This window comes from Monodelphis domestica, chromosome X, assembly GCF_027887165.1.
Source record: "Monodelphis domestica isolate mMonDom1 chromosome X, mMonDom1.pri, whole genome shotgun sequence".
NCBI lineage: Eukaryota > Metazoa > Chordata > Mammalia > Didelphimorphia > Didelphidae > Monodelphis > Monodelphis domestica.
The window spans coordinates 81,697,618-81,725,279 of record NC_077235.1 but is presented as its reverse complement, the minus strand read 5'-3'; the positions used below and the strand labels follow the sequence as shown (position 1 = coordinate 81,725,279).

The 27,662-nt window shown below is 46.0% G+C and overlaps 1 protein-coding gene and 1 long non-coding RNA gene across 6 annotated transcripts in view; one reads left to right on the top strand and one right to left on the bottom strand.

Moving 5' to 3' along the window:
* Positions 1–1,119: 1,119 nt before the first annotated feature.
* Positions 1,120–8,133, bottom strand: LOC130456150 (uncharacterized). Its single transcript, XR_008914667.1, has 2 exons — positions 7,995–8,133; positions 1,120–1,808 (listed from the first exon to the last, which is right to left on the bottom strand). It is a non-coding gene; the product is annotated as an uncharacterized LOC130456150 (long non-coding RNA).
* The window catches only part of TMEM164 (transmembrane protein 164), a 138,645-nt gene continuing 117,706 nt past the window's right edge, over positions 6,724–27,662 (top strand). The window contains exons 1-2 of one of the 5 annotated variants that reach the window (XM_056809436.1): positions 6,724–6,931; positions 8,553–9,211. In XM_056809436.1, the coding sequence (XP_056665414.1) occupies positions 8,825–9,211 (387 nt within the window). In that variant the 5' untranslated portion in view covers positions 6,724–6,931; positions 8,553–8,824. Of the gene's footprint in view, positions 6,932–7,531; positions 7,677–7,964; positions 8,104–8,552; positions 9,212–27,662 lie in introns of those variants that run through there. The other 4 variants (XM_056809439.1, XM_056809438.1, XM_007506933.2 and 1 more) reach the window with 4 other exon arrangements.

The following is a 27,662-nucleotide window of genomic DNA, read 5'->3' as shown; positions in this document are numbered from 1 at the left end:
ATTTGAACCCAGGACCTCCCGTCTCTGGGCCTGGCTCTCAATCCACTGAGCCACCCAGCTGCCCCCCATATTTTCTATTTTAATACCATAAATATTTCCTTTTTAAAGTTAAAAGAAGTAAAAAGTTAAAATTTGCAAAAAGAACACAAAAGCTACGGGAAGGGTGGGGATAGGGGAGGGAGGGAAAGAATATGATTCTTGTAACCAAGGAATAATGTTCTAAATTGACTAAATAAAATTAAATAATAATAATAATAATAAAACATGACAAGTGAAAAAAAAAGAACATGAAATTCAAATCTGGTCTCAAATACTTCCTAGCTGTGTGACTCTGGTCAAGTCACTTACAGAAGATAAGGTTAAAAAATAAGAGCATGAAAGCCAGAGGAGGACACAGGCGTAGAGATATTTTTAAAAGTTAGTGACTGATATAAGGTACTGTAAACATCCCATAAAAGGAAATATGCAGACTTCTCTGATATGAAGGGAAGGTCAAAAATGTACTCAGATTTTCCAGATGCACTCCCGAATCTCCTCGACGTGGAAGAGCTACGTATACTTTGTTTTCGAGAGTTTTTTCCTACCACAAAATGTGCTATAAGTCTGTGTGTGTATCTGGGGTTTTCTCTCTGCCTTTGACCTTCTTGGGGTATGCGAGTCCAACGGGGGCATTGCTATGTCAAAGGGAACACACAATTAAATGACTTTTCTAGAATAATTGCCAATGGTTTTCCAGAATAATTAGATCAATTCCCAGCTCTGTTAGCAGTGCATTAGTGCGTCTGTCTTCCCGAAGCTCCTTCCACATTTACCGTGTTCATCTTTGCCAGTTTGACGTGTATGAGGTTATTTTACAAAGTTATTTTCATTTTCATTCACAGATATTTGCTGTGAAGATTCCCCCCACCCTTTCCCACAATTAACAGCTTTTTTTTCGCATTCTAATGGCATGAATTTGTTCTCGCAGAAGCCTTTTCATCTTATTTAGTTCAAATCGCCTAGTTTATCTTTTATGATCATTGTGGGGTAGCGAGTAAATCCCTTGAAGACTTCAGTTCCTGCCCCATCTTGGAACCCGGACTCTGTGACCCTTGGCAAATGACTTTACCTCAGCCAATAGTCAATAAACATTTATTAAGCCTTCAAAGTGCCAGAGGTTGGGCTAAACTGTGCAGATAGAAACACGGATAAAAAAAGACACTCCCTGCCCACAAGGGGTTTATAGTCTACTATATATCTCACTGTTCTTTAAGACTATAAATTGTAGGGAAAGCATCCATCTGCTTTGGTTGTTTCCTTTTTAAAAAGTAAGATTTTATTTTTTCCCCATTACATGTAAAAACAATTTTGACATGGAATTTGAGGTCCAAATTTTCTCCCTCATTGAGGAGGCAAGCGGTTTGATATAGAGTATGCATGTGCAGCCACACAAAACATAACGCCTACCCAAAATAAACAAATAAATTAAGTGAATAAAAGTATGCCTCCACCAGTTCTTGCTCTGGTGCATAGTATTTTGCATTAGAGGTCCTCCTTTGGGATTGTCTTGGCTCATTGGATTGCTGAGAAGAGCTAAATAAAGTCTTTCGCAGTCAGTCACTTTTACAATATTGCTGTTACTGTGTACAGTGTTCTCCTAGTTCTGCTCATTTCACTTTGCATCAGATCATAGAAGTCTTGCCAGGTTTTTCTGAAATCCTCATTCCACTCCTCATTTCTTATAGCCCAATAGTATATTCTGGCACAGCCATATACCACAACGTGTCCAGGAATTCCTCAATCGATGGGTGGCCCCTCAGTTTCCAGTTCTTTGCCAACACAAAAAGAGACACTGTAAGTATTTTTGTACATATAAGTACCTCCCCCCCCCCAAAAAAAATACTGGGTATTCGTTCTAAGGCTAGTGGTAAGGGCTAGGCAATGGGGGTTAAGTGACTTGCCCAGGGTCACACAGCTAGTAAGCATCTGAGGTCACATTTGAACCCAGGACCTCCCATCTTTAGGCCTGGCTCTCCATCCCCCTAGCCCCCCCTCCCTGCCTCCTATCAAAGCACCTTTTGAGGGAATCTCTCTGGGATATAGAGCTTGTAGTGACATTGCTAGGCCAAAGGATACACATAATTTTGTGGTCTTTTGGGCGTGGTTCCAAATCGCTCCCCAGGATGGTTGGATCTGATCATCCTGATTTTCTCACATCCCCTCCCACATTTGTTCTTTTCTTTTTCTGTCATGTTTGCCAGTCGGATAGGTGTGAGTCCGTACCCCCGAGTTGTTGTAATGTGCTTTTCTCTAATCAGCAGTGATTTGGAGCATTTTTTTCACGTGACTATAGACAGCTTTGATTTCTTCTTCAGAAAAGTGCCTGTCCTCCTTCTTCAGTCTTTTATCAGTTGGGGAAGGGCTTGTAGGCTTTCAAATTTGGCTCAGTGGCAGAGGGAATCTCTTCACCCGAGAGTTCCCCATCCCAATGGAATCATAGGTCCAGTCCCCACTCCTATCCCTGTGATCACTGCTCTGCTTTGGTGCCCGATTCTCCTCAACTATAGCTGTGCATGTGACTGCTTCCCTTCCTCTATTTTTTACCCTCACCTTCCATCACTGATTCTAAAATCAATACTGTGTATCAGCTCCAAGGCAGAAGAGTCATAAGGGCTAGGCAATGAGGGTTAAATGACTTGCTCAGGGTCACACAGTATTCATATAAATATGTAAATATTGTCCATCTTATAATTGATACTAAATATTGTTTCCAAGGCAGAAGAGCAGTAAGGGCTAGACAATTGGGGTTGAATGACTTGCTCAGGGTCACACAGTATTCATATAAATATGTAAATGTAGATATATTTAAACCATTACTCCTTTACTTTCCATCTTATAGTTGATACTTAGTATTGTTTCCAAGGCAGAAGAGCAGTAAGGGCTAGACAATGGGGGTTAAGTGACTTGGCCAGGGTCATACAGCTGGGAAGTATCTGAGGCCACATTTGAACCCAGGACCTCCCATCTAGATGCCTGGGTCTCAATCCATTGAGCCACCTAGAGAGCCCTGTTCTTCATCCCCTCTTGACCAGACTATTGCAGTAGCTAGCCTCCTACCTAGTCTCCCTACCACATGAATCTCTCTCCTCTCCAGTTCATCCATCTTCCACACAACTACCAAACTGATATTCTGGAGCCCCAGAGCTGACTGTCACCCCTTTATCCAAGATGCTACAATGGCTCCCCATTACCCCCGGATCAAACAGAAACACCTCTCTCTGAAGGTAGATATTGCACCAGACTTCCCCTTGACCACTCTACATTCCATGCAGAGTGTTATTGTTCCACATACCCCATTTCAGCTCCTCTTTGCCCGGGATGGCCTCCTTCCTCACTTCTGCCCCCTAGAATCCCTAGCTTCCTTTACGGTCCACATGAGTCTTGCAATGTTTTCCACACCCTGTAGAATTTCTTCCTTTCTAAAACGGTTTCCTCTTTATCATTTATTTTCATTGTGAGCAAATGTGAACATTTCCATATGCAAAGGACAGAAAAAAGAAGGCCCTGCCTGTGTGCTATTTACCGGGTTGGAGGGAGCACGCGTTAAATAGGTGATAGATAGTACGTGGCCCCTCTTGTCTGTGTCTCCGCCCCATTTCCTTCTGCTCATGTGTGTGTGTGTGTGTGTGTGTGTTTGAATTTTTCATTGATTCCTTTTTCTCTTGGCATCATTATCTCACCATCCTCCCTACTCTTCCTGGGGCAGAATTTCCTAGTCTTCCTGAATACAAGGCTTCTGCTGCTAGAGGAAATAGACTGAAGAGCCACCTTCTCTGTCTCTTTGGGACCCTGGCTGGAGCTATCTAAATTCCACTGGGGGTCGGCATTTAGCCTGTTCTTCAAAATGGAGTTTCACACAGTAGGGACATCTTGCTCTGTGGAGTGAGTGAGCTACCATGCCTGAGAAGCCTTCATCAAGGCAGCCAAGTGGCTTATGGCCAAAGCCCTGGACACGGAGTCAGGGAAATCTCCATTCGCATCTGGCCTCAAACGCTGACTGGACCTTCTCTACATTCTGGCTCAGTTTCCTCTGTAAAAGAAGAGGCCCTCTGAGGGCACCTTGAGCTCTAGATCTCTGGATGGCCCTGTGGTATAGGAAGGAGGAAGGAGGAGAGAGAGGAAGAGGAGGAAGATTTGTGTCAGCTGGTCTCTAGACTTGCAAACGCCTTTTGTGTGAGGAAGAGATAGAGGGAGAAGAGACCACAGGAAGGAAGGGGAGACCAGATGGGCCGAACTCCGGCCTCCCTCTACCAAGTATTGGCTTTAGATACTTGGAGGGGGCGGGTAGCAGAGAAGAAGTATGAGTGAAAGCCAAGAAGAGCCAGGTCCCTCCTGGAGAGCTTGAATAAGGGTAATGGGACAAAGAGAGGCACGGGAAAGGCTGCTGAAACAAAGTAACTGATAAAATCAAACTCACTTGAGAAGACAAGCATGACATTTGGGAGGGAGAGCTAATAACATTCGGACAAGAGAAAGGAGACCACAAGACAGACGTTTCTCTAAGTAAACACATTGGGCTCTCATTTAAATAGAAAAGAATCACACTTAATCAGTCAACCAGTAAGCATTTAATAAGCGCCTGCTATGTGCCAGGAGCACTGTGCTAGCTAGGCATTGGGGATACAAAGATATAAATAACATTGTATTGGAAAACATGTACACATAATAAGACAAGATGTGAAGAGAATGACAGTCAGAGGACCTGGGTTTGAATCTCGACACTGACATTTAGTACCTGTGTGCTCTTAGACAAGTCACTTCCTCTCTCTGGGCCTCAGTTTCCCCCTGGTTAAATGAAGGACTTGGACTATCTAGGTTCTCAGTCCCTTTTAGCTCTAGCTCTAGCCTATGTATGACCTAGGGCAAACCACTTCCCCTCCTCTAGGTCTCAGTTTCTTCCTCAGTAAAATAAGGGGGTTGGCCTCTGAAGTCACTTCTAGTCCTAGAGCTAAGATCCTAAAAAAATGTGGTTCACATCTAGCTTTAGGCACTCACTAGCTGCATGACTCTGGGCAAGTCACTTAACCTCTGTTTGCCTCAGTTTCCTCAACTATAAAATGGGGATAATAATAGCTTACTTCAAAGGGTTAGTGGTATCTCAAATGTTGTGCCATTTGAAAAATGCTTAGCATAGTGTCTGGCACACTGTAAGTATTGTATAACTGTGAGCTGTTATAATAATAATAATAATTATTATTATTATTAGTAGTAGTAGTAGTAGTAGTAGTAGTAGTATAATGGTACAACCCCTCAGTTTAAGTAACTGTAGCAAAACTTGACTTGGAGTGAAATCCTCAAATTATTATTTTTCAGGTCTAAACAGCATACAATGAATTGAAAGAAAACCCCCACAATCCTTGGGGTGATTCACTGGTTCTTGGGGCATAGATCTGAAAAATGCTCAAGTGAATACTAAGTAAATCCACTGGAGTGGGGGAAGATGGCACTCAGCTGGAGGGCTCAGGAAAGGGGACATGTAGAGAAGGTTATGTCTGAGCTGAGCTTTGAAGGGAGCCAGGGATTCTAAAATACAGAGGTGAGGAGAGAAGGCATTTTAGGCATTATTTGAACCCAGACCACTATCCTCAGGGTCCCTGGAGCTCCCAACCTAGGAGTTGAACTCAATTCCTCACCATTTGTCACCCTCAATAACCAATCTCTTAGTGCTCCATTCTGCTTTGGCAGTAATGTCTCTCTGATATACTCTGCTGCTGCCACCGCTTTGTTTCAGCCTTTACCATCTCAGGCCTCAACTATTCTAAGAGCCTTCTGGTGGGTCTCTCCCCAGCTCTCCCCACTACAGTCTATCCTCCATTCAGTAGGGTGAATCTGACCATGAAACCCTCCCGGGGGCACTCCCTATTCAATAACCGCCGGTGGGTCTCTATTAACGCCTTGGGCATTTAAAGTCCCCTTAATTCAACCCCCCCTCCCCTTACCAGTCTTCTAACACCATCCCCCACCCCCAGGTATTCTCGGGGCTGCTCAGTCAACAAGACCTCCTGGCTCAGGCTTTGGGGGGGGGGGTGGCCAACTTGTTTGCCTTGGCCCCAGAGGGCAGAAAGGGATGCCAGGAATGCTCTCCCTCTTCCTGGAAGCCTCCTGGCTTCCCCGGCTTTCAAGTCCCAGCTAAAATCCCATCTTCTCCCGAAAGCCCTTCCCCACCTCTCCCCTATTCCAGAGCCTTTCTTTTCTCCGGCATATAGCGTGTCTCTCTCTTTTTGTTGTCTCCGCTTAGACCAGGACGGGGCTATTTTGTGTCTCCCTTTTAGGCTAAAAGGCACACAGTAGGGACTGAAGAGATGCGAACTGCCTGCCAGCCAGATCGGCTCTCTGCACCCCAGTAAGCTTTCATGGCAGGGACAGTGGAGGACGGAGCAGATTTGGGGAAGAGCTTCTTTCAGAGGTGAAGGCCACTTCTAGGCAACTTGTTTGCCTTGGCCCCAGAGGGCAGAATTAGAAGGCAAGGGCAGAAGACACAAAGGAGCCACTTCAGCCTGGCTGTCAGGAGGTGAGGGGTAGGTGTCCCTCTCTAGGCGGTTCCGAGCAAAACCGGCTGCATCTGCTGGGTCAGTAGGGGGTTTCCGGTTTATGGAGGGGTCGCACCCACTGGCCTCAGAGGTCCCTTCCAGCCCTGACTTTCGTCACATCTGCACAGGACTACACACACGCGCGCGCGCGCACACACGCACGCGCGCACACACATACATCAACAAATATTTCTCGATTGCCTAATTGTAATGGGCAAGTTGCTCCGGGCAACTTAGTGACAGATCATAAGATTGTGGACTCAGAGCTGCCAAGGGCCTTAGAGGCTCTCTGGTCCCCCACCTTATTTTTACCAGGGAAACTGAGGCCTCGGGGGCCAAGGGGCTTGCTTTACGTTACTCAGGTACTAAGCTGCGGAGATGGGATTTGAACCGGGCCCTCGGATTCCAGCCAGGGCTCGGTCCACAGCACCACGAGTGGAGGAGGCGATTGGCAGTAGGATTCTGCAGGAGGGGAGCCCCTCACACGTGGAGCCTTAGTTAGAGGGGGCGAGATGCCAGGGAGGAAGAAAGGAGCAAGAGGGGACGGAGAGAGGAGGAGGAGGAGGAAGAGGAGGCTGAGCAAAGGCACCAGAGAAACCGAGAAAGAGGATCTAGAGGAAGATAGAGCAATTTTTCCGGAGGAAGGGGGACTGGGGTGTAGGCGAAGTGAAGAGGAGGTGGAAGGAGGGGGACAGGGGCTAGAGACCACGGGTGGGTGCTGGAGGGGAAAGAGAAAGGAAGAGAAAGATGGAAGGCTGAGCAGAGAGGAATAAGGGGGGTTGGGGTTGTGGGTGGAGGAGGGGTGGGGAGAAAGGGAGGGGAAGAAGGAGGAAGCGAGGGAGGTTGTGAGCGGAGGGAGGAAGGAGGGGAAGAGTAGGAGGAGGAGGAAGAAGAAGGAGAGGAGGAGGAGGAGGAGGAGGAGGAGGAGGAGGAGGAGGAGGAGGAGGAGGAAAAGGAGGAGAGGGAGGAGGGGGGAGGGGAAGAGGAGGAGGAGGAGCCGTGAGCGCGATCGGTCGGTCTTTCGGTCTGTCAGTCGGTGGGTCGGAGGAGTGAAGCGGGCCAGGCAGCCGGCGGCCGGATCTGAGCCCGAGGAGCTGGACGCGGGGGGTGAGCGGGGCTCAATGGCGCTAGGCTGGGTTGCGCCCTAGAAAGGAGCTGGAGTGGGGGCGCCCGCTGCGGCTCCCGGGGGTTCCCGCCTCCCCAGGCTGGGGGGAGTGGGCAGCGGTGGGTTTGCTGAGGGGATGGATGCGGCGCCAGGGCTGGGGGGAGGGAGCGAGGGAGGGGGCGTACCCGCGGCTTGCCCCGCCCCCGCGGCCCCGCCCCGCCCCCGCGGGGGCACTCTCCTCCATCAGGGGCGGTCCGGACGGGCGGGGCCATGCTTGCTGCCCCCCCCAACCCCCCACCGGCGGGGAGGGGGCGCTGTACCTGGGCTGGGGCAGCTGGAGGGCACTCTCGGGGAAGTTGACGGCCACTCCGGGGCTGCCGGAGCAGGAGAGCACCCCTAGCCCCGCTCGGGACCGCCCGGCCAGCCGCGGTAAGTCGGTGGGAGCCGCGGTAAGTCGGTGGGAGCCGCCGCGTAGTCCTGCCCCCTCGCGATCACGCCTGGGCTCCCCTCCTGGCTGGCCAGCCAGCCAGGCTCCGCGTTGCTACCTTCCTGGTGTCACCTTCCCAGCCGCTTCCCGGGTCGCCCCGCCCTGGCCCGCCCTGGCTCTCCAGTCGGCCCGCCTCTCCTCCCTTCCCTCGGTTTCCCCGGGCGGCTGGCGGGCCCTCCTCCCTTCCAGTTCCCTCTGTGCCTCCCCCTCTTTCCCGGCCCGGCCCGCCCCGCCCCCTCTCCGGTCCTCCTTTACTCCTCCCGGGCTCCCCAACCCTCCCTCTCTCCTCCCTCCCCAACTGCCTGGGAGGCTCGCGGCTTTCCCTCCAAGTGCAGTTGCCTCCTCCCCGGGACTCGCGCACATTGGCTTTTTGTCCTCTCCTTCCTTTCAGCTAGCTCGGGGATCGGATCGGATCGGATCGGATCAGCAACGCCGCTCGCTTCTCGGGCTGGGACCCGGAGCCGGAGCCTGGGGGCGGTGGGGGGCTCGGGAGCAGTCGCAAGCCCCGGGGTCCATGTGCCCCCTGGCCCGGGTGTCCCACTGACTCGAGGAGAGGGGTCTCCCCTTTGCTACGTGCCGTCCAGTCGGCTCCCGAGCCTCGCGGGTGCAGCTTCTTCCCGTCCTCTCCCGGCTAGTCAAGCAGAACTGCCTTAGAGGAAGACTATGGCCAGGTACAGCCACCAGAGCCTCCTGGACTGGCTCTACGGGGGCGTGGACCCCAGCTTTGAAGGCAACGGGGGCCCTGACTGTGCCGCGTTCCTGTCGTGGAAGCAGCGGCTGCTGGAGAGCGGGGCCTTCCTGGTCCTGGCCGTGCTGGAGATCCTAGTGGCCCTATGGCATCTCCTGTGGAAGCCCAAGGAGGACGGGGGAGCCCGAGGGGCCTTCACTCGCCTCCGATCGCAACCGCAGCCCGCGGCCAAGGAGAGCCTGTTCAAGAATCTGCTCCTCGTGGCCCTGTGCCTGACCTTCGGCGTGGAAGTGGGCTTCAAATTCGCCACCAAGACCGTCATCTACCTGCTCAACCCCTGCCACCTGGTCACCATGATGCACGTGAGTTGGCTGCTTTGCGCCCAGACACCTGGAGATCCACTCTTAGGACCCCCTCCCCAGATGAGGTGCTGAGCCTCTGCCCGAGCCTGCCAGCCCCAGCGCTGGGTTCCCTTTGTCATTCATTCACCCGGGCACTCCAGTGAGAGTGCCGACTTCATTCTCTCACGGGGAGCCAGCTAGCAGTGGGGGAGCCCCAATGCTGGCCGGGAGCAAGCTCTCCGAGGGCAGGGAGGTATCCTGGCTAGTGGGGGGGTGGGCAGTGGAGGAGGCCTGGAACACTGTCTAGGAAGGACTTGGAGGTTTGAAGTCTAACCCTTTTTGGCTCTATAGAAAAGTCAGTGCTCTAATGGGGATGCTCAGGGAGAGAAATACAAAGAAAGTGCTCCAGGAGGTACTCACAGGATCCCAGCCTGGAAGACTGTAAGCAGGAGCCCCAGGGAGTCGAAGTGACTGGCAGCCCAGCTCTGAGGGGAGAGATGATCTGGGCTGGGGATGGCCTAAGGCTTCCTGAAGGAGGTGGCACTGGAACTGAGCCTTGTAGGCTGGACAGGAATTAGACAGGTGTGGGAGAGAGGGAGAAGAAAGGTATTCCAGGTAGAGGCTGAAGGCAGTGGCTTGTGGGTGTATTATTTGGGAAGCTAAAAGGAAGATCAACCCTTTGGGGCCAGATCATTCACGACTCTCCTAGCATTTGATGTTTTCTTTAAAGCTTTCAGGTATAGATAGCCTTGCTTGTTTGAGAGGCAACTGGAGCCCCCAGAGCTGGAAAATCCTGCATTCAAGTCCCATACTTTGTCCACCTTGCTTGTGTGTTCCCAAGCACTTCACTGAATATCTCAGGGTTCTAGGCAATTGAGACTGCTGCCTGCTGAGAAGGTGCCCATCTACATTGGCAGAGGGAGTTTCCTCATCCGGGAGGGCCCTATACTAATGAAATCACAGGTTTTTCCCTGCTCTTTTCCTCTCCCTCTCCCCCAAACAGGGCTTTTACTGCTCCCCAGGTCGGGGCAAAGGGCTCTTCCCTGTCCCTCTCTAGATAGTCCTCCTTTCTTACTATATTAGAGGGCTGATGAGGAGGGGAGAGAGTCATTTCCTCAGGTATTAGCTGCTTCTGATGATTTCTAGGCACATCATAGAGCATCCTGGTTGGTGCTGATTCTGATTCAGAAAGGACACTGATTACCTGGGCTGATGTGTGTGTGTGTGTGTGTGTGTGTGTGTGTGTGTGTGTGTGTGTGTGTGTGTGTTCTTGAATGTTTATGCTTTTCTCTGAGGAGGAGATGTCACAGGGCTCCTTGGCTTCCTTCCCTGGCTTGCCTGTGTAGGTTTTGCTTACTTTCAGTTAATTGGAGTGAGGTGGTAAATACTGAATTTGGATTCAGAGGACCAAACAGTAAATACTTATCAAGTGCCTTTTAGGGATGTGGTATAATGAACAGAGGGATGGGTTTCAAGTCACAGGGCAGCTTTGCCAATTACTACCTGTGTCCCCTCTTTGGGCTTCAGTTCCCTTCTCTGTAAAAGGAGACTTAGGTGGCTGCTAGGTCTCTTCCAGCTGGACATCTGTGATCCTGGGTGCAGAGCCCTGTCTGTCTCCAAACTGATGATGACAAATGACAGCCCCTGCCTCAGGGATGCTTGGCTAGGAACTAGAATGGATCTAGGGATCTGACAGGTGGAGATGAAAAGCAGGAGCAAAAAGGAAATCCAAGCTTTTTGGGGGAGCTGGCATCGGAGCCAAACCTTGACAAGAATAGGATTCTGAGAGAGGCCAGGATGAGGGCAGAGCCCATTCCAGGCTAGGGCCCTAATGAATACTTGTTGATTAATGGATAGGGGTAGCCAGCATATATAGGTAATGGCCCTGCAGCCTAGTTCAGCTGGAATCATTCAGTTAGTCAACAGGCCTTTATTAACTGTATATATGCTAAGTGCTGAGGTTGCAAAGATAATATCTCATGTTAGACCCTGGGGGTACTGACAGTGTGGAACAGCTCCTTCCCTCAGAGAGTTTAACATTCTATGCAGAATGTAACCATATGTGGAAGAGGAGTATTGGAATAAGGCCAATGAAGGGGAGGCTCATTGATCTCATGCTGGAAGGAAACCAAGAGACCCCTTAGTCCTACTTCATTTTACAGATGAAGAAACTGAGGCCCAGGGAATCCAAGTGGCAATGACCAGGGCAGGATGTAACTCTTTAATCTAGCCGCTGTGCTCCTGATAGTTGGAGCCAGGTGGCAGAAGGCCCTAAATATCTGGCTCAAGGGTGCATTTTGTCTTCAAGACAATGAGCAGGTCTGACTTCAGCTTTAGGAAGATTGTTCTGACAGCTATTTGAAGGGTGGATCTGAGACTGGAAAGGTGAGAAGTAAGGCCAATTAGGAGGCTGTTACTGTAGAGGTGATGAGGGCCTTGACTAGAGGGTTGTACAACCTGGGAGATATCATGGGTGTGGAGACCACTATTCTCAGCCCCTGGTTAGATATGGGGGATGGGGAAGGAAGCCGAGATCTTGAGACTGGGCTGGTGATGGTGTCCTCTGGTGCCACAGGTAGGAAAGTGGAGGGGATGGGCAGCTTTGAGGGAGAGTTCAGCTTTGCAACCAGTTGAATTTCAGGTGTCAGTGGGGCATTCAGTAGGCATTTTGGAGAAAGAGCTTAAAACTCAGAGGCCAGATTTGGTCTGGAGAGTACATATGCCATCTGGCCAGCTTTGGAGCCAGGAAGATTTGGGTTCCAATCCATCTCTGCTACATCCTGGCTCTGTGACCCTAGGCTTACTCCCCAAGTGCCCTCAGCCAACTCTAGGGCTAAGGGGCAGATCCACAAATGGTATTGGGGTTTTCCTCTCCTGGGAGTTTCCTTTAATCAATGAAATCACAGCTTCTGGCCCCTTTGTTTCCCTGCATAGCCTCCCTCTACAGTGCAATGTAGGTCAACACCTGCTCTCCAGGTCTAGGCTTAGGGAACTGTCTAGAGCACTGAATGGCTTGCCCAGGGTCACACTGCCAGGATGGGCCAGAGGCAAGATTTAAATCCAGGGCTTTCTCACTCTGAAGCCAGCTCTTGAGTTCCCCTCTTTGTGCATCTTTGGATCTCCCCCCTCCCACCTTTTCTCTTCTTCTTTCTCCTCTTCCCCCTCCCTTCCTCTCTCCTCCTCCCCTCTCTTCCCTTCCCCTCTTTCCCCTTCCTTTCTCTTCCTCTCCTCTCCTCTCCTCTCCTCTCCTCTCCTCTCCTCTCCTCTCCTCTCCTCTCCTCTGCTCTCCTCTCCTCTCCTCTCCTCTCCTCCCTTCCCATCCCCTCCCCTCCCCTCTCCTCTCCTCTCCTTTCCTTTTCTTCTCCTTTCTCTTTTACCTTTTCTCCTTCCTTTCCCCCCTTCTCCCCCCCCCCCCGCCCGCCTGTGTGTATGTGTATACGTGTGTTTCTATTTTAGGAGTCATTTGCATAGTAGGTTGCCTAATAATTGTTGAAATGGACATTTCTGCAGGCCCTCTCCATGTTTGTTGTTATTAGATATCCTTGACTGAATAGTAAGCTGTTGAATGGCGTGGTCCCAGGTCGGACTCATGACGTAGGGGCTGCTGATTTTGGAGGTGGGGAGGAGAGGAGAATGGGATGAGACTCAGTGGGGTAAAAGATGAATTGCTACTCAGTTTAATCTCACTGGCCTGTGTACATGAATCATACAGAAGAGCTGGTTTCTTTGACTTTCTCGACTCCTACCCTTTAGCACAGTGTTGGAGGTAGAAGAAAGCCACTGACTACCTACCACAGGATTCTAGAATAAGGTTCAAGTGGAAGACTGTTCTTGCACTCAGCCTATGTAGGGAAGGACTTTTTCTGAGGTTATCCAATTCTAAGTCAGGAGAGGAAGAAAAGCAGTCTTTATTTTAGGCTAAGGAAGTAGAACACTGGCTCGGGAGGCAGAGATTCTAGGTTCAAATCTGTCTCTGAAGTTGACTCCCTGCATCACCTCTGGAAGTCACCTCCCTTCTCTCTGAGCCTCAATTTCCTCATCCTCTCTAAAATGAGGGAGTTGGATTAAATGGCCTCTGGGGTCCTTCTCAGCTCTAGATCTGGGATCTATGTATGACCCTGGACAAAGCACTTAGATGATTTCAGCTTCAGTTTCTTCTCTGTAAATTGAGGGTGTTGGGAGTAAAAAATGGGGGTAGGACTAGTTGGCTTCTGAAGTCACTTCTAACTTTAGATTTAGGGTTCTAGGTGGGACCCTAGGCAAGTCATTTAACTTCTTTGGGCCTCAGTTTTCCATCTGCAAAAATAAGGGTATTGGATTGTAGAATTCCTTTTGTGTCTCCATCTGGATAGCTTGCCCATCTGTAACACTGGTTTTCTGCAAATGTGGAGTCTTCAAGATTGCCTAGAATCACACATCTAGGATGTTTCCAAAGGAGATTGAATCCAAGCCTTTCCAATATTGGGCTACATTGGATTTTAAAAAATATATCCAAAGTCCTGAGTTCAAATTCATCCTCAGACACTTCCTAGTTTTATGACTCTGGGTAAGTCACTTAATCTCAGTTTCCTCATCTGTAAAATGAGGATACAATAGCACCTACATCCCAAGGTTGTTGTAAAGATCAAATGTTGTCATATATGTCACATATATGAAACATTTGTAAAGTGCTTTGAAATCCTTAACATACTAGATATTACTATCACCACCATCACTACTGTGAGTGTTGGAGTTGTATGTAAAGCAGAGGGAAAAGGATAGAGAAGACTTCAGTTACCTGAAGTCAACCAGTGATACAGGAATTGAACAGGTAAGCAAGATTGCTGCTTGTGGGCTTCTAAGGCATGGCAGGAAAAGAGTAGGAAGTGAGCAGGGTTCTTGTTAATTTTGTATCCTTGCTACCTTTGCCTCAGTTTCTCCACCTATAAAATGAGGTGAGTGGGCCCTTTGGCTATTTAGTCATTTTTTTAGTCATGTCTGACTCTTTCTGAGCATTTGGTGACCAAAACCCTATCAGAGAAATTTGATAGGAAGATTAAAAAACAAGAAAGTCTCTGTCCTCCAGGAGATTATATTCTACTAAAAAAAACACCACACCTAACCTCTTACCTTCTGTCTTAGAATTGAGTATAGGTTCCAAGGCAGAAGAGCGGCAAGGGCTAGGCAGTGGGGGTTAAGTGACTTGCCCAGGATCACACAGCTGGGACGTGTCTGAGGCCAGATTGGAACCTAGGACCTCCCATCTATATGCCTGGGTCTCAATCCACTGAGCCACTTAGCTGCCCCCTCAAATACTCTTAACCCCCCCCCCAAACAACCAAACCCTTACTTTCTGTCTTAGTAATAACTGTAAAACAGGAGGGCAAGGGCTAGGCAAACAGGGTTAAATGACTTGCCCAGGGTGACACAGCTAGGAAGTATCTGAGGTTAGATTTGAACTCAGGTTCTCCGGAAGCTTTCCACTGTGCTACTGCTTAGCTGCCCCTCAAATGCTCTTATACTGAAGATAAATTGCAGACCTGCCTGGCGGAAGGAGGTTACCCAGATGGGGGAAGTCCTCCCCTGCCCCGCAAATGGCTGCTGGTGTATCAAGTAGAGATGGGGGAGGCCACCCATTTGAAGCTAGGACTCGTTGGGAAGTGAGATCATCCGCAGGAAACCCGGGGCTCTCCTGGGGGCCTTTCAGCCGCCTCTCTTCCTCCCCTTTCGTTTCATTAACAAAAAAAGTCATTCATGAAAAGAAAGCGCCCCTGTGTCAGCTGCTGCGCGCCACGGCCTCTCTGGGCAGGCGTGTTATTTTGGAGAGCAGATGGCCAGGATCATAGGGCATCCTATCTGGAGAGGGGCCCCTGGCAAGGGAGCCTGGCCTGGAAGGGCAGCCAGGGGGCTGACGTCGGGCAGGCAGCATCCCTGGCTCCCCGTGGGGCACTCCCTGGTTGCTGGGAGTCTCAGCTCTGATCGTGCTGCGCTAGGCAAGTCCCTCTCCTGCTCTGGGCTTCAGTTTCCTCAGTTGGACAATGCCGGGGTCGGACCTGTCTTCCCTTTGTGAGCCGGGCCCGAGGAAGTGAGAGGGGGCTAGATTAGCACAGGCCAGTGCGAAGCAAGAGCTTCTGTCTCCCTCCTGGCCTGCTTCTACTTCAGCCGGGGCAGGTAGCCTGCCCCTTCCAGGCCCGGTGGTTCATCCCCTGCTCCCTGGCTGTCCTGCCCCTCCCCCAGCCCGGCTCCCCTGTGAGCCCCTGCCCACTCCTGAGAACAGATGTAGATGCCAGAGCCTCGGCGATGCGTCCCTGCCAGGCGCGGGATAGAAATAGGCTTGTGTGCGCCGGGCTCAGCTCCTGGGATCTGGCTGGGGCTGCCCAGCTCCCCCTCTCTGCTTGGGGTTTTGGCAGCGGCCCAAAGGGAGGCTTGCTGAGGGGGCCTGGGGGAAACACCGGGGCGAGACCACGCCCAGCACTTCCCGAGCTCTGCCGGGGTCCTGGGGGAGGGGCGGCAGTCGGGGAGGGGGTCGCTCCATGCACGGTCCCGCAGGCCAGCCTGTATGAAGTTCACACTTGCTTGATCCTCTGCCTAGGAGGAGGCAGTGAGCAATCTCTGGCTCTGGCTCTGTCTCTCTGTCTCTGGCTCTGTCTCTCTGTCTCTGTCTCTGTTTAGAAAACCCTTCCCTTCCATCTTAGAATCCACGTGGGTATTGGTTCCAAGACAAAAGGGCTGGGCAATGGGGGTTAAATGACTTGCCCAGGGTCCCCCAGCTCGGAAGAGTCTGAGGCCAGTATGTATGTATTTGATTTTCTTGGGTGTGAACTTTATTTAATTAATTAACTTTATGTATGTATTTTAAAGATATTGATCTCTAAAAGGACTTTTCAGACTTGGAGATAGTTCAAAATTTTAACGTTTTAGTGATAGCTTTTTAAACTAAATATATTCTAATATGATAAATGCTAATTTATAATTACAACATGTAAAGTATAATATTAAATAAAACATGATATAACAGAATAATGAATAAAGAGGATATATGAAGTAGAACATTGAATAAAATAGAATATTATAAACAAAACATGTAAAATATACTATTGAATAAAACATAAAATAGAATATTAAACAAAACAATGTTATTATATGAAATATAACAATGAACAAAATATATAAAACATAATATTGAGTAAAACAATATTATAGAAATATAATAATGAATACAACATAATATATAAAGTATAATCATCAACAAATATTGTATAAATATAATATTGAACAAAATAATATTCTATAAAATGGAATATTGAATAAAACATACATAAAATATAACCGGGAATAAAATATGTTATAAAATCCAATATCATAATAGAAATATATTATAAATATAGAATACATGGTGAATTAACATATACATTAAATTTATTTAGTTTAAAAAACTTTATTGATGTTTTTTATACCATAATCACTTGCCAATGGTTTCCATCCTCGAAATAGTCTTCTCTTGAACAACTACAACAAAAAATCCCAAGTGTTAAGCAAAAGCCTCTGATACAGCAAATATCCATTATGTTTCTGCCAAGAAGAAAGAAGCATGTTCTAGGGCAGTGTGGTGCAATGGAAAGAGCACTAACTCTGGAGTCTGAGGACCTAGGTTCAAATTCTGATGCTGATGTTAGTACCTGTGTAATCTTGGGCAGGTCATTCTCTTAGGACCTTGCTTTCCTTATCTGGCAAATGAGGAGGCTGAACTGCATGACCTCTGAAGTTCCTTCTAGATTTACTCTCTTATGATATATGTTTTTTCCTTAATATAATGATAGCTAGAAGGAATTTTAGACATCTACTCCCCTCATTTTATTTAACATTTTTTAAAATTCTGCTTTCATTAAGGACTTAAATATAATATTGAATAAAAAAGAACTAACATTTAATATACAAAAAAACAAAGGATTATTCCTAAAACTGTCAACATATTACATATAATTTGTTTGGGGGAAAATATATATTAAATTTAATGTGGTTGTAACAAAACCAACTTGTTTGCATACCTTTCTGACCTTTCTTTGTTTTCTGTGTGGTTTAACATTTTTATTGATGCTCTTTATGGTTATATTTTATCACTGGTGCCCTGGCCCCCATTAGAAGCCTTCCCTGATTACAAGCAAAAGAAGCTCAAACATTGGCCTTTTTTGAACATCTACGCTTCATTCTCTACCTCCAGGCTATATCGCCTCTTGCCAAAAAGGAAAGAAGCAAGTTTTCTTCTTAATCTTTGGAAGTCTCATGCATTGGTGTTCTGTAGCTGCCGGTTGGGTTGCTTCCCTTTACGTTATTCTGGTCCTCATGATCATTCTTGTTCTGCTTGTTTCATTCTTCTTCAATTCATGGGAATTTCCCCAAGTTTTCCTGCCTTCAATATATTTTTTGTTTCTTATTGTATGTCAAAAATATTCCATTGCATCCTGACTTATGATCATCTACCAACGATTCTTGTGTTTAAACAGATTTTTGATTGCCCTTTCACGCTATGTTTCAATTGAGTTATTTCGTTCATTCAAATGGGTGCGTGTGTGCACGTGTGTGCATATTGCTCTGTTCCATACCGTTTCGTGCAGGTCCTTCTAGGTTTCCCTGACTTCTCCATGATTTGTCTTGCCTTATGATGCAGCGATGAATATTCCATCACATTTATATACTGTGGTGTGTTTAGCCATTTCCTAATGAATGGGCATCTCTTGCTTTTTGCTACTCCCAAACAACCCCAACTCTGTTATTTCACCCTGGACAATTTGTTTCACCTCTCTCTGGGCCCTGGCTCGGCATCTGTAAAATGAGACCTTGGAGGTCTCTTTCAGCTTTGAATCTATGATCCAAAGTGCTGCTGTGAATTCTGGTCGTGCATGGGATCTTTCTCCAGGACATCTACCTCCTTGGGTCACATGTCCTGCAGTGGGATCCTTCAGTCAGAGAACAGTAACTTGGGGGGAGGGCAGATTTCCAAGTTGATTTTGAGAATGGTTGGATTCATTCACAGCTTCCCCAGCGGTATATTGCTGTACCCGACACTGACACTTTTCATCTATTGTCTTTGCTAATTTGATGAATTTGAAGTGACATCTCAGAACTGTTTTAACTTCCATTTCTCCTATCAGTGACCTGAAGCATATTTTCATGTTATTGAAACCCTAAATTGTATTTCTTCTTTAGAAAACAATTTTCATCTTTTGACCGCTTATCTATTGAAGAATGGCTCTTGGTTTTCTATGTTTGAGCTAATTCCTTATATAGCTCAGCTATAAGGCTTTTATGTGAGATATTTGTCATCAAGCTCTTTTCCCCAGTTCCCAGTTTCCCTTCTTATCCATTCATGCAAACGCTTTTTCATTTTATATTGTTGAGATTGTCCACGTCCTCTTTTATGACCTCCTTCGTTTCTTGTTTGGTTGAGAATTCTCTTCTTAACAACCATATTCATGAAAGAGTACAGAGCAAGGTGAAAAGCCTTCCATTCTCTTCTGTTTTTAAAAACAATTTCTTTTGGATGTAGCCTTTTCTATTGAGGCCCACTTGGAACTTTTCATGCCATATGGTGTAAGATGCCAGCCTAAACCCCTTTTTCTGCCCACCTAGAAGTCCTTTTCATTTTATTGGAGCCTTTTATTTTTGTCACATTTACATCTGATTATATCTATTCTGCCCCCTTCTCTAGCAATCCTCCCCTTGTGACAAAGATTAAAAAAAGATAGAAGTATTGTAGCAAAAGCAGTTGATACGCAGGCCAAGTTAAACAATGTATGCAACATTTTTACAATCTGAGCCAGTTGCTCTTCTCTACTTTGTCTTCTTAAGTGGCATTCCTAACTATGTTATTAAATATCCATTCATCCAGCAAATAGTTACTGAACTCTTGTATTCAAGATATTCTTTCAAAATCCAGAACATGATTTATGAGGGTTCACAATCAGGAGATACTATGTTAAACTCTTGCAAACTCTTGTCAAACGCTTTGCAGAGTATCTAAGATCTTGTTTACTTCACCGAGTCTTCTTATAGGAACAATTGGAATGGTTATATAGGGGTGTGCTGTAGCCAGCTGAGGAACTGGTTGTTAAATTTTCAGTATTTCAGAAATTGAAATCAGAGCTTGATTTATTCTTTTGTTGATTGCTAGGTTTAGGAAAGTGTTTAGACTTTTAAAAAAGTGTTAATAATGCAGATTAAACTTAAAATGATGCCTTGCAAACTCTTTTCTTTCTTTTGGAGAGCTGGTTGTAAAAGATTTCCTAACATACCTCTTACATTAAGTACCATTTTACAGAAGGGGAAAACTAGCTTAGAGAATGAGACTCACCAGTGATCACTCAGCAAGTCAGTGGCATAGGGTGCCTTGTGACTTACCAATTTTGAATCTCTAGTACACGTACCTTAGTTAGTATACACATGTTCTAGCGTATTTGTTTTCTTACAAGCATCAGGCCTGCACTTCCAGACAAGTACTAAGGTTTTTGTTTGTTTGTTTGTTTGTTTGTTTGTTTGTTTGTTTGTTTGTTTTTTCATAAAACCTTCACCTTCCATCTTGGAATCAATACTGTGTATTGGTTCCAAGGCTGAAGAGTGGTAACAGCTAGGCAATGGGGGTTAAGTGACTTGCCCAGGGTCACACAGCTGGGAAGTGTCTGAGGCCAGATTGGAACCCCGCACCTCCCATCTCCAGACCAGATGCTCTATTCACTGAGCCACCCAGCTCCCCCCCCCCCAAGTACTTTGGTTTAGGTTCTTATTAATTGAAGTATTCTTCCTCAATTTGGGGCTTTCTAGGCTAAAGAATGTGATTCTAATTTCTCTCACCATGTGTTTCTATAAAGTCTTAAACTATCTGTTGTGTTAACCCAATCTGTCTAATGTGTTCTCCCTGGGGCCCAGTTATATGTCCTTAGTCTTGAGTGTGTAACAGTCCTGTTCTGGATTTCTGTTTGTTCTGAAATCCCCTTTGGTTCTTTGTGTATTCATGTCAATATATCCCTCTTAGACCTGAACCCCTTGAGACAGGGAACTTACCTTTGAAGTTGCTTCTGTATCCATGCACCTTATATAGTGTGGCAATTGCTAAGTTATGACAATAGCATGTCATGTTTCTATAGCAGTTTAAATCTGCTCATAACAACCCGGTGAGGAGGAAAGAAATGCTTATTCTCATTTTACAGAGGAGGAAAACTGAGGCTTTGAAGGATCGAATGGCTTGATTTTCCTTTCTTTTATTAGCAATTTGGAGAAATCTTTCATATTCTTTAGAATTCTTGTGATTATATCCATTGAGGGAATGGCTTTTGGTTTCATATATTTGTGTTGGTTCTTTTAACATCTTTGATATCAGACTCTTATCAGAGATACCGGAAGTAAAGATTTTTTTCTTTCTAATCTACAGCTATCTATCTTAGTTGCACTGATTTTGTTCATGCAAAAACTTTTATAGGTACTTAGTTATCTGTTTTATCTTTTGTAATCACCTGGGTTAGATAACAAGTCCATAAAACTAGGATTGAAGCAAGACTTGAGCCCAGATCTCAACCAGAGGTTAAATGATTTGTCCAGTTACACAACCAATAAGTCTCTGAGGCCAGATTTTAACTGAGGTCTTCCTGACTCCAGAACTCCAGTTATTCTTATAGCTGCCAGTAGTGATCTGTTTTTTTATTGCTCAAATCAGTAACCCAGAACCCCTAACTTTTCTAGATTTCTTTTTTAAAATGTCCTGTTGTAGCTGACACTTTCCTAAAAGTGCTGAATTAACAAGACTGAGAATTTTTGGTTTCCTTTGAGGATACCTAGTGATATGCTAATATGTCCCAAAACAAAGACTGGGAATCAGTTCCAAAGCAGAAGAGTGATAAGGGCTAGACAAGGGTTAAATGACTTGTTACGCAATTAGAAGTATCTGAGGTCCCATTTGAACCCAGGACCTCCCATCTCTAGGTCTGGCTCTCTATCCAGGGAACCACCTAGTTACCCCCTAAGGATTTGTTTTTAAGAAGAATCTGGTGGACTGGGGAATCAGGAGATACTTGATTTTTATGTCCTACCTGCCCCTACCATTTCAACCAGGAAGTTCTTGATTTTCTCTCTGTCCTTTTGAGCACAGAGGGTGCCCATTCCTGACTGGAGATTGCAATGGTGAAAAATGGTGCTTAATGTTTACAAAACTCACCATGTAGATTGTCCCATTTGTCTATCCATCATTTTAAAAAGAAATCAGAGAATTTTTTCCCTGTTGTGGTTGTCATAGATTTTAGGAGACTCAACCAAGATGGGGTACCAAAATAAACAATTTATAGGCATTTGGATTCCATTTTTTGACTCAGCTTGCCTGTGACTTGCTAAATGAGCTTTAGTAGCTAATTTCAACTTTTCCTGCCTTAGTTTTTCCCTATGCATTGGTTAAAATGGAACCAAGCATATAACGTATGACCATTAAGTGCCTACTATATGTCAAGCACTGAGAATACAGAGACAAATACAAAACTGTCCTTACTTTCAAGGACTTTATGGAGAATAATCTGTGCAGATGAGTGGATCTCAAATATATTATCAATCAATTAGTAAAGTCTTGTTAGGTGTTTACTTCATGCCAGACATAAAGTTCTAGGTTCAAGGTGAACAAAAAAATGAAACAATCTGTGTCTTTGAGGGGTAAAATTCTCCTAAGGAAGACTCATGTGTACGCATTCCAGAATAAATACAAAGTAACTTGGGATGGGAAAGTTTGCAAGGACTATCAGACAAGGCTTCATGTAGGTGGGAATGCTTGAATTGAGCCTTTTTTTCAGTTTTGATTACTTTATAGATGTCGTTTTCATTTATAATCAGTACATAGATTGTTGTTCCTGGTTCTTCTGCTTCTCCTTGTATCAGTTCATATGTCTTCCTGTATTTCTAAGTTTGATTTGCACTTTGAAAGAAATCAGAGATTTTTCAAGAGATGGTAGTAAGGAACTGGAGGCATGATAGATAGCTATGCAAAGACACAGGCAGAGATAGGAGATGGACTGTCGAGTCTTGTGTGAGGCACAGAAAATCTGTCTTTGATTCCAAAGGTGAGAGGGAAACACTATTCATCATGTTGGTAGTTGTGTGTAGAGGATGGATTGAAAAAGGGATAGACTGGAAGTGGGTAAAGCAATTAAGAGGCTATTTCAGGGGGAACCTAAGAGGCTCAGTGGATAGAGAGCTAGGCCTGGAAGTGGGAGGTCCTGGGTTCAAATTTGGCTTCAGAGACTTCCTAGCTATATGATCCTGAGTAAGTCACTTGGCCCCATTTGCCTAGCCCTTATCGCTCTTCTGCCTTGGAACCAATACCCAACATCGATTCGAATATGAAAGGTAAGAGATGTTTACATATTTTTTTAAAGAGATCATTGGTAACTCCACAGAGAACAGTTTCAGTTGAGTTCATCAGAGTTCAGAAGCCAGATTGCAAAGCAGGGAGTAGTAAATGAGGAGGCGAGAAAGTGGAGGCAATCAGTACAGTCTGACTATGAAAAATGAGGAGAAATAAAGGGCAGGGCATGGAAGGTTCTAATGAGGGGTTTTAAGGGATAGGGGAGATCTGGGCATGTTGATAAGCTATAGGGAAGGAATCCATTGACACGGACAGACTGAAAATTGGAGGGAGAGGGAGACTGGGCCAACAATAAAAAATACACTGTACACACACCAGTTGTAAGTTAATAATAAGCCTTGTGACCTCATCTGACTCATAGTTAGAACATAGTTGTATATTCAAATATATGACTAATTCTTTTTTAACCCTCACCTTCCATCTTAGAATCTGTACTGTGTATTGGTTCCAAGGCAGAAGAGTGGAAAGGGATAGGCAATGAGGGTGAAGTGACTTGCCCAGGGTCACCCAGCTGGGAAGTATCTGAGGCCAGATTTGAACCCAGGACCTCCCATCTCCAGGCCTCACTTTCTATCCACTGAATCACCCTAACTGTCCCATATATGCTTAATTCTTGATAAAGTTATAGTTTGTATAAGGGGCAGCTAGGTGGCACTGCAGTGGAGAGAGTACTGGGCCTGGAGTCAGGAAGACTCATCTACCTGAGTTCAAATCTAGCCTCAGATGCTTACTAGCTGTTTGATTCTGTACAAAACCCTTCATCCTATTGACCTCAGTTTCCTCCTCTGTACAATGAGCCGGAGAAGGAAGTGGCCAACTGCTTCAATATCTCTGTCAAGAAAACCCCAGGGGGCAGCTGGGTGGCTCAGTGGACTGAGAGCCAGGTCTCGCTTTATTCAAATTGCATTTTTTCTCATTGATTTTTTCATATTTTTCATAATCTTTGTATTGGTCTTTCTTCACGGTGACCTGGTGTCCATTATATATGACTGCTGTTTGGTTGCTAATTCTTCAACCAGCGGACATTGGATTACTTCCAGTTTTTCCCTGTGACTCAACTCTGAGCCTCATTGAAAAATTCTGAGCATTTCCCCCTCTTTAGAGATGCCATTTGGCTGTATCCCCAGTGGCAGGATTTCGATTCTGCATAGTCCTGTCAATGAGACACAGAGAGAGTCTGACTTCAAGTTCGACACTTAAGACTTGTATAATGGTGGCTATGTGCCTCAGTTTCTTCATCTGTAAAATAATCATTTTCCTTCCTCTCTCCCAGGGTGGCTTGAGGGGCAGGGGAAGCCCTTTAGAGATTGCTGTTCTAGTATGACTATTATACCACTATAATAGTATTGTTCTTGCCCTTAGAAGCAGGTCAAAATCAGCTCTGTTACCGTGCTAAGCTGTTTTCTGAAAAGATTGTATTAACTTGCAGGGCTCCCAGCCCGGTAGGAGTGCCCAGCCCAGCCAATCAATCAAGCGCCCAAACCCCAAGCAGTCCCTGCTCTCAGGGAGCTTACATTCTATGACCACCAAGCATGGGTTCAAGCCAGGCACCGTACAGGAAGAGATGAAGTCATCCCTGTTCCCAAAGAGCTTCCATTCTATATAAATAGCTCAAGCTATCCATTCACCAAGAGGCGTTTGGGAAATCTGAGTGAATGCAATCCAGGCATTGTGCTGCCAGGCCCTGGGGATACAAGGACAAAAAGAAGTCTCCACGCTCCTCGTCTAATGTGGGAGGTGAGATATAAAGCATATAAAGAAAATACATGGGAGACAAAGACCCACCAGTGCTTTGGGAGCAAGCCTTTGGGTCCCACTCAGAGTAAGTAGTGGGGCTGCCCAAGTAAAGGAACTGAGCTGAGCAACCCTGCTGGAGGAGTGCTGGTTTCCTTTTTTCTTTCTTTTTTTTAACCCTTATCTTCTGTTTTAGAATCTATATGTGTGTTGGTTCCTGGGCAGAAGAGCAATAAGGGCTAGGCAATGAGGGTTGGTTAAGTGACTTGGCCAGGGTCACATAGCTAGGAAGTATCTGAGGACAGATCTGAATCCAGGACCTCCCTTCTTTGACCTGGCTCTCAATCCATTGAGACACCTACCTGATCCCATGCTGGTGTTTTCAAAGCTCAGAGGTGGACACATCTCATCTTCTTGTAACCCTCTCCCATAGTATCACTCATCTTTCTTTCTAATCACTTTTACTTCTTTTCTCTGGACTCCTTTTGTCTCTGGATGTTGGCACAACACAGCGTTTGCTTTAAAAAAAAAAACAGCACTTGGGGAAAAGACTTGTACAAGAATATTCATAGCTGCGCTCTTTGTGGTGGCAAAAAATTGGAAAACGAGGGGATGCCCATCAATTGGGGAATGGCTAATGAAATTGTGGTATATGTTGGTGATGGAATACTATTGTGCTCAAAGGAATAATGAAGTGGAGGGATTCCACGTGAACTGGAACAACCTCCAGGAAGTGATGCAGAGAGAAAAGAGCAGAACCAGGAGAACATTGTACACAGAGACTGATACACTGTGGCACAATCAAATGCAATTGACTTCTCTACTAGCAGCAATGCAATGATCCAGGACAATCCTGAGGGACTTCTGAGAAAGAACCGTGGGAGCAGAAATGCAGAAGAAAAACAACTGCTTGATCATATGGGTTGATGGGGATATGACTGGGGAATGTCGACTTTAAATGATCATCCCAGTGCAAACATCAACAACATGGAACTAGGTTCTGATCAAGGTCACATGTAAAACTCATTGGAATTGTGCATCAGCTATGGGAAGGAGAGGGAAGGAAAGAATATGATTCTTGTAACCAAGGAATAATGTTCTAAATTGACTAAATAAATTTTTCTAAAAAAACCCAAAAAACAAAAAAAACAACCCCAGCACTTTATTGGAGATCCTGGGTTCAAATCTGGCATCAAATACTTCCTAGCTATGTGACCCTGAGCAAGTCACTTAACCCCAGTTGCCTAGCCCTTACAACTCTACTGCTTTGGAACTAATACTTAGAATTACCAAGACAGAACATAAGGAGTTTAAAAAAATCAACACAATATCACTTTAATCTTCATTCTTTTCCTTTTGTTCATCCACCCCAGAACCCTGGTGGTTTCTTGGTTTTGGGGGTCGCTTGTTCTGCTGCTATTTTACCAGCCTGTCTTTGGTCTGTCACTGCCTTTTTCTGGCTATGTTTTTCATAGGTTCATAGATTTGGAACTTAAAGGTCATTGAATGCAACCTCTTCATTTTACTGAGGATGGAATTGAAGCCCAGGAAGTGAAGTGACTTGTCTAGGGTCACACAGCTCATGAGTGTTTGAAGTGAGATTCCTTTCCAGATCTTTAGATTTCCAAGTTCAGTGCACTAGCTATTGTACCCCACTGCCTTTCCTCCCTCAAAACTCTGAAAACTCTTCCAGCCCAGACTGACCTGACTGATCCTTTCCTTGTTCAGTGGTTTCTCTCCCCTGAATACTTGAGGTAGAAATGGAAGATCCTTTGAGGAAAGAAAGGGGCCATCTTCCTTCTTTTTTCCTTGGAGCACAGGGTCTACTTTTCTAACATAACACTTTCACTTCAAATCTTGCCTGGATAGCTTCTGCCTATGGGACCCTAGACAAATAACTAAGTCCTTTCAGGCCTCAGTTTCCTCATCTATAAAATTAAGGGTTTAGACTAGATGTTCTCTTATGTCCCTTTAAGTGCTATATTTGATCGCATGTGTGAGCATGGACAAATCATTTCTCCCTGGACCTCAGTAAAAGGAAAGGATCGGACTCAATGATCTCTAAGTTGCATTCTTCCTCTCTCTAATTCTCTGCTCCTATTTGTGACTGAAAGGTGGGGACTGACTAATGGACAGGGTGCATTCCTCCGCCTTTCTCCATTTCCCCATTTCCTCAGGTCTCTTAGGCACCCTTCGGATAGTTCTTTGGTCCATTGGAGAATTTCTCCACTTTGGGAAGCAACCAGAAGATGACGTCTTCTTGACGTGGCTCCCATGGATGTAGTTATTTGCCCCGCGGCCCCAGGCTATCCACCGTATCTGTTCATGTTCATCCCAGTCCCAAAATTACGCTGCCAGACCTCCATCTTCATTTCTCATTGGACATCTAACGACAACGAGTTTGCTTTTTCCTTTAAAGTCGAATGCACTGGAGGAAAATGTTTCTTAGCTTCAGGGCATTTCCCTTTCCCTGCCTGTATTTTTCAGATGACTAACCCATCGGTTGCTATGTTTCACTGAACTTTTTTATTTATCCTGCTAGGATCATAGATATAAAGTTGAACTGGTTTGTTTTTTTAATCGGAAACATTTCATCCTCGGGCTCCCAGTTTCCAGTACGGGGAGCCATGTTGAATGACTATATAAACCAGAGCTCGAGGGAGATCAAATGCTCTATACCGCTAGGCATTGTGGGGAGTATTTTAAGATAACCTTTGAGACTCGAGCCACCGAGCTCCAAATAGCTGTTTGATGGCATTAACAAGCTCCAGAGCATGCGAGTGAGGTATGTAGACCTCCCTTCCCTCCCAGATGCCTCCTGTGCACGCCCTCCCTTCTAGGCTTTAAGATCTGCTGGGATCAACAAAAGGGAAAATACTGGTACCTCGGGGTCGTCTAGCCTGGGTTCCTTACCTACTAACTGTTCTTCAAATGCTCCCATGGATGCTGTGTTGCCTCTCCTAGGAAGAGAGCTCATTTGTATGGGAATAACTCCAGTTTATAATTGCTAGTGTCAAATTTCTTCTTGGTAAGCCACATAAGGCTCACAGCAAAGAAGAGAAGTGTGCCTGGAAACATTCGGGCACATCTGCTTTGTTGGCAAGAGAACACGAACAGGTACTCGGGTCCTATTTGGGCACCAGAAAGGGGGGGGGGGCTCTACAGGACTAGTGGTGAGACCCCTGGCCTCTGAATCATCCCTGGTCTTTGCCCTATTCAGAAGCCTGGCCGATTTAGTCACTGTGTTTGCAGATGGTTTCCCCTCTAGACCCTGAAGAGCCCTTTGTGTGGCCCTTGAAGAGCCGTCTTATTCCGGAGCTCATTAAATAGAACACAGTCAGGCGGCTCATTAAGCCACTGTAA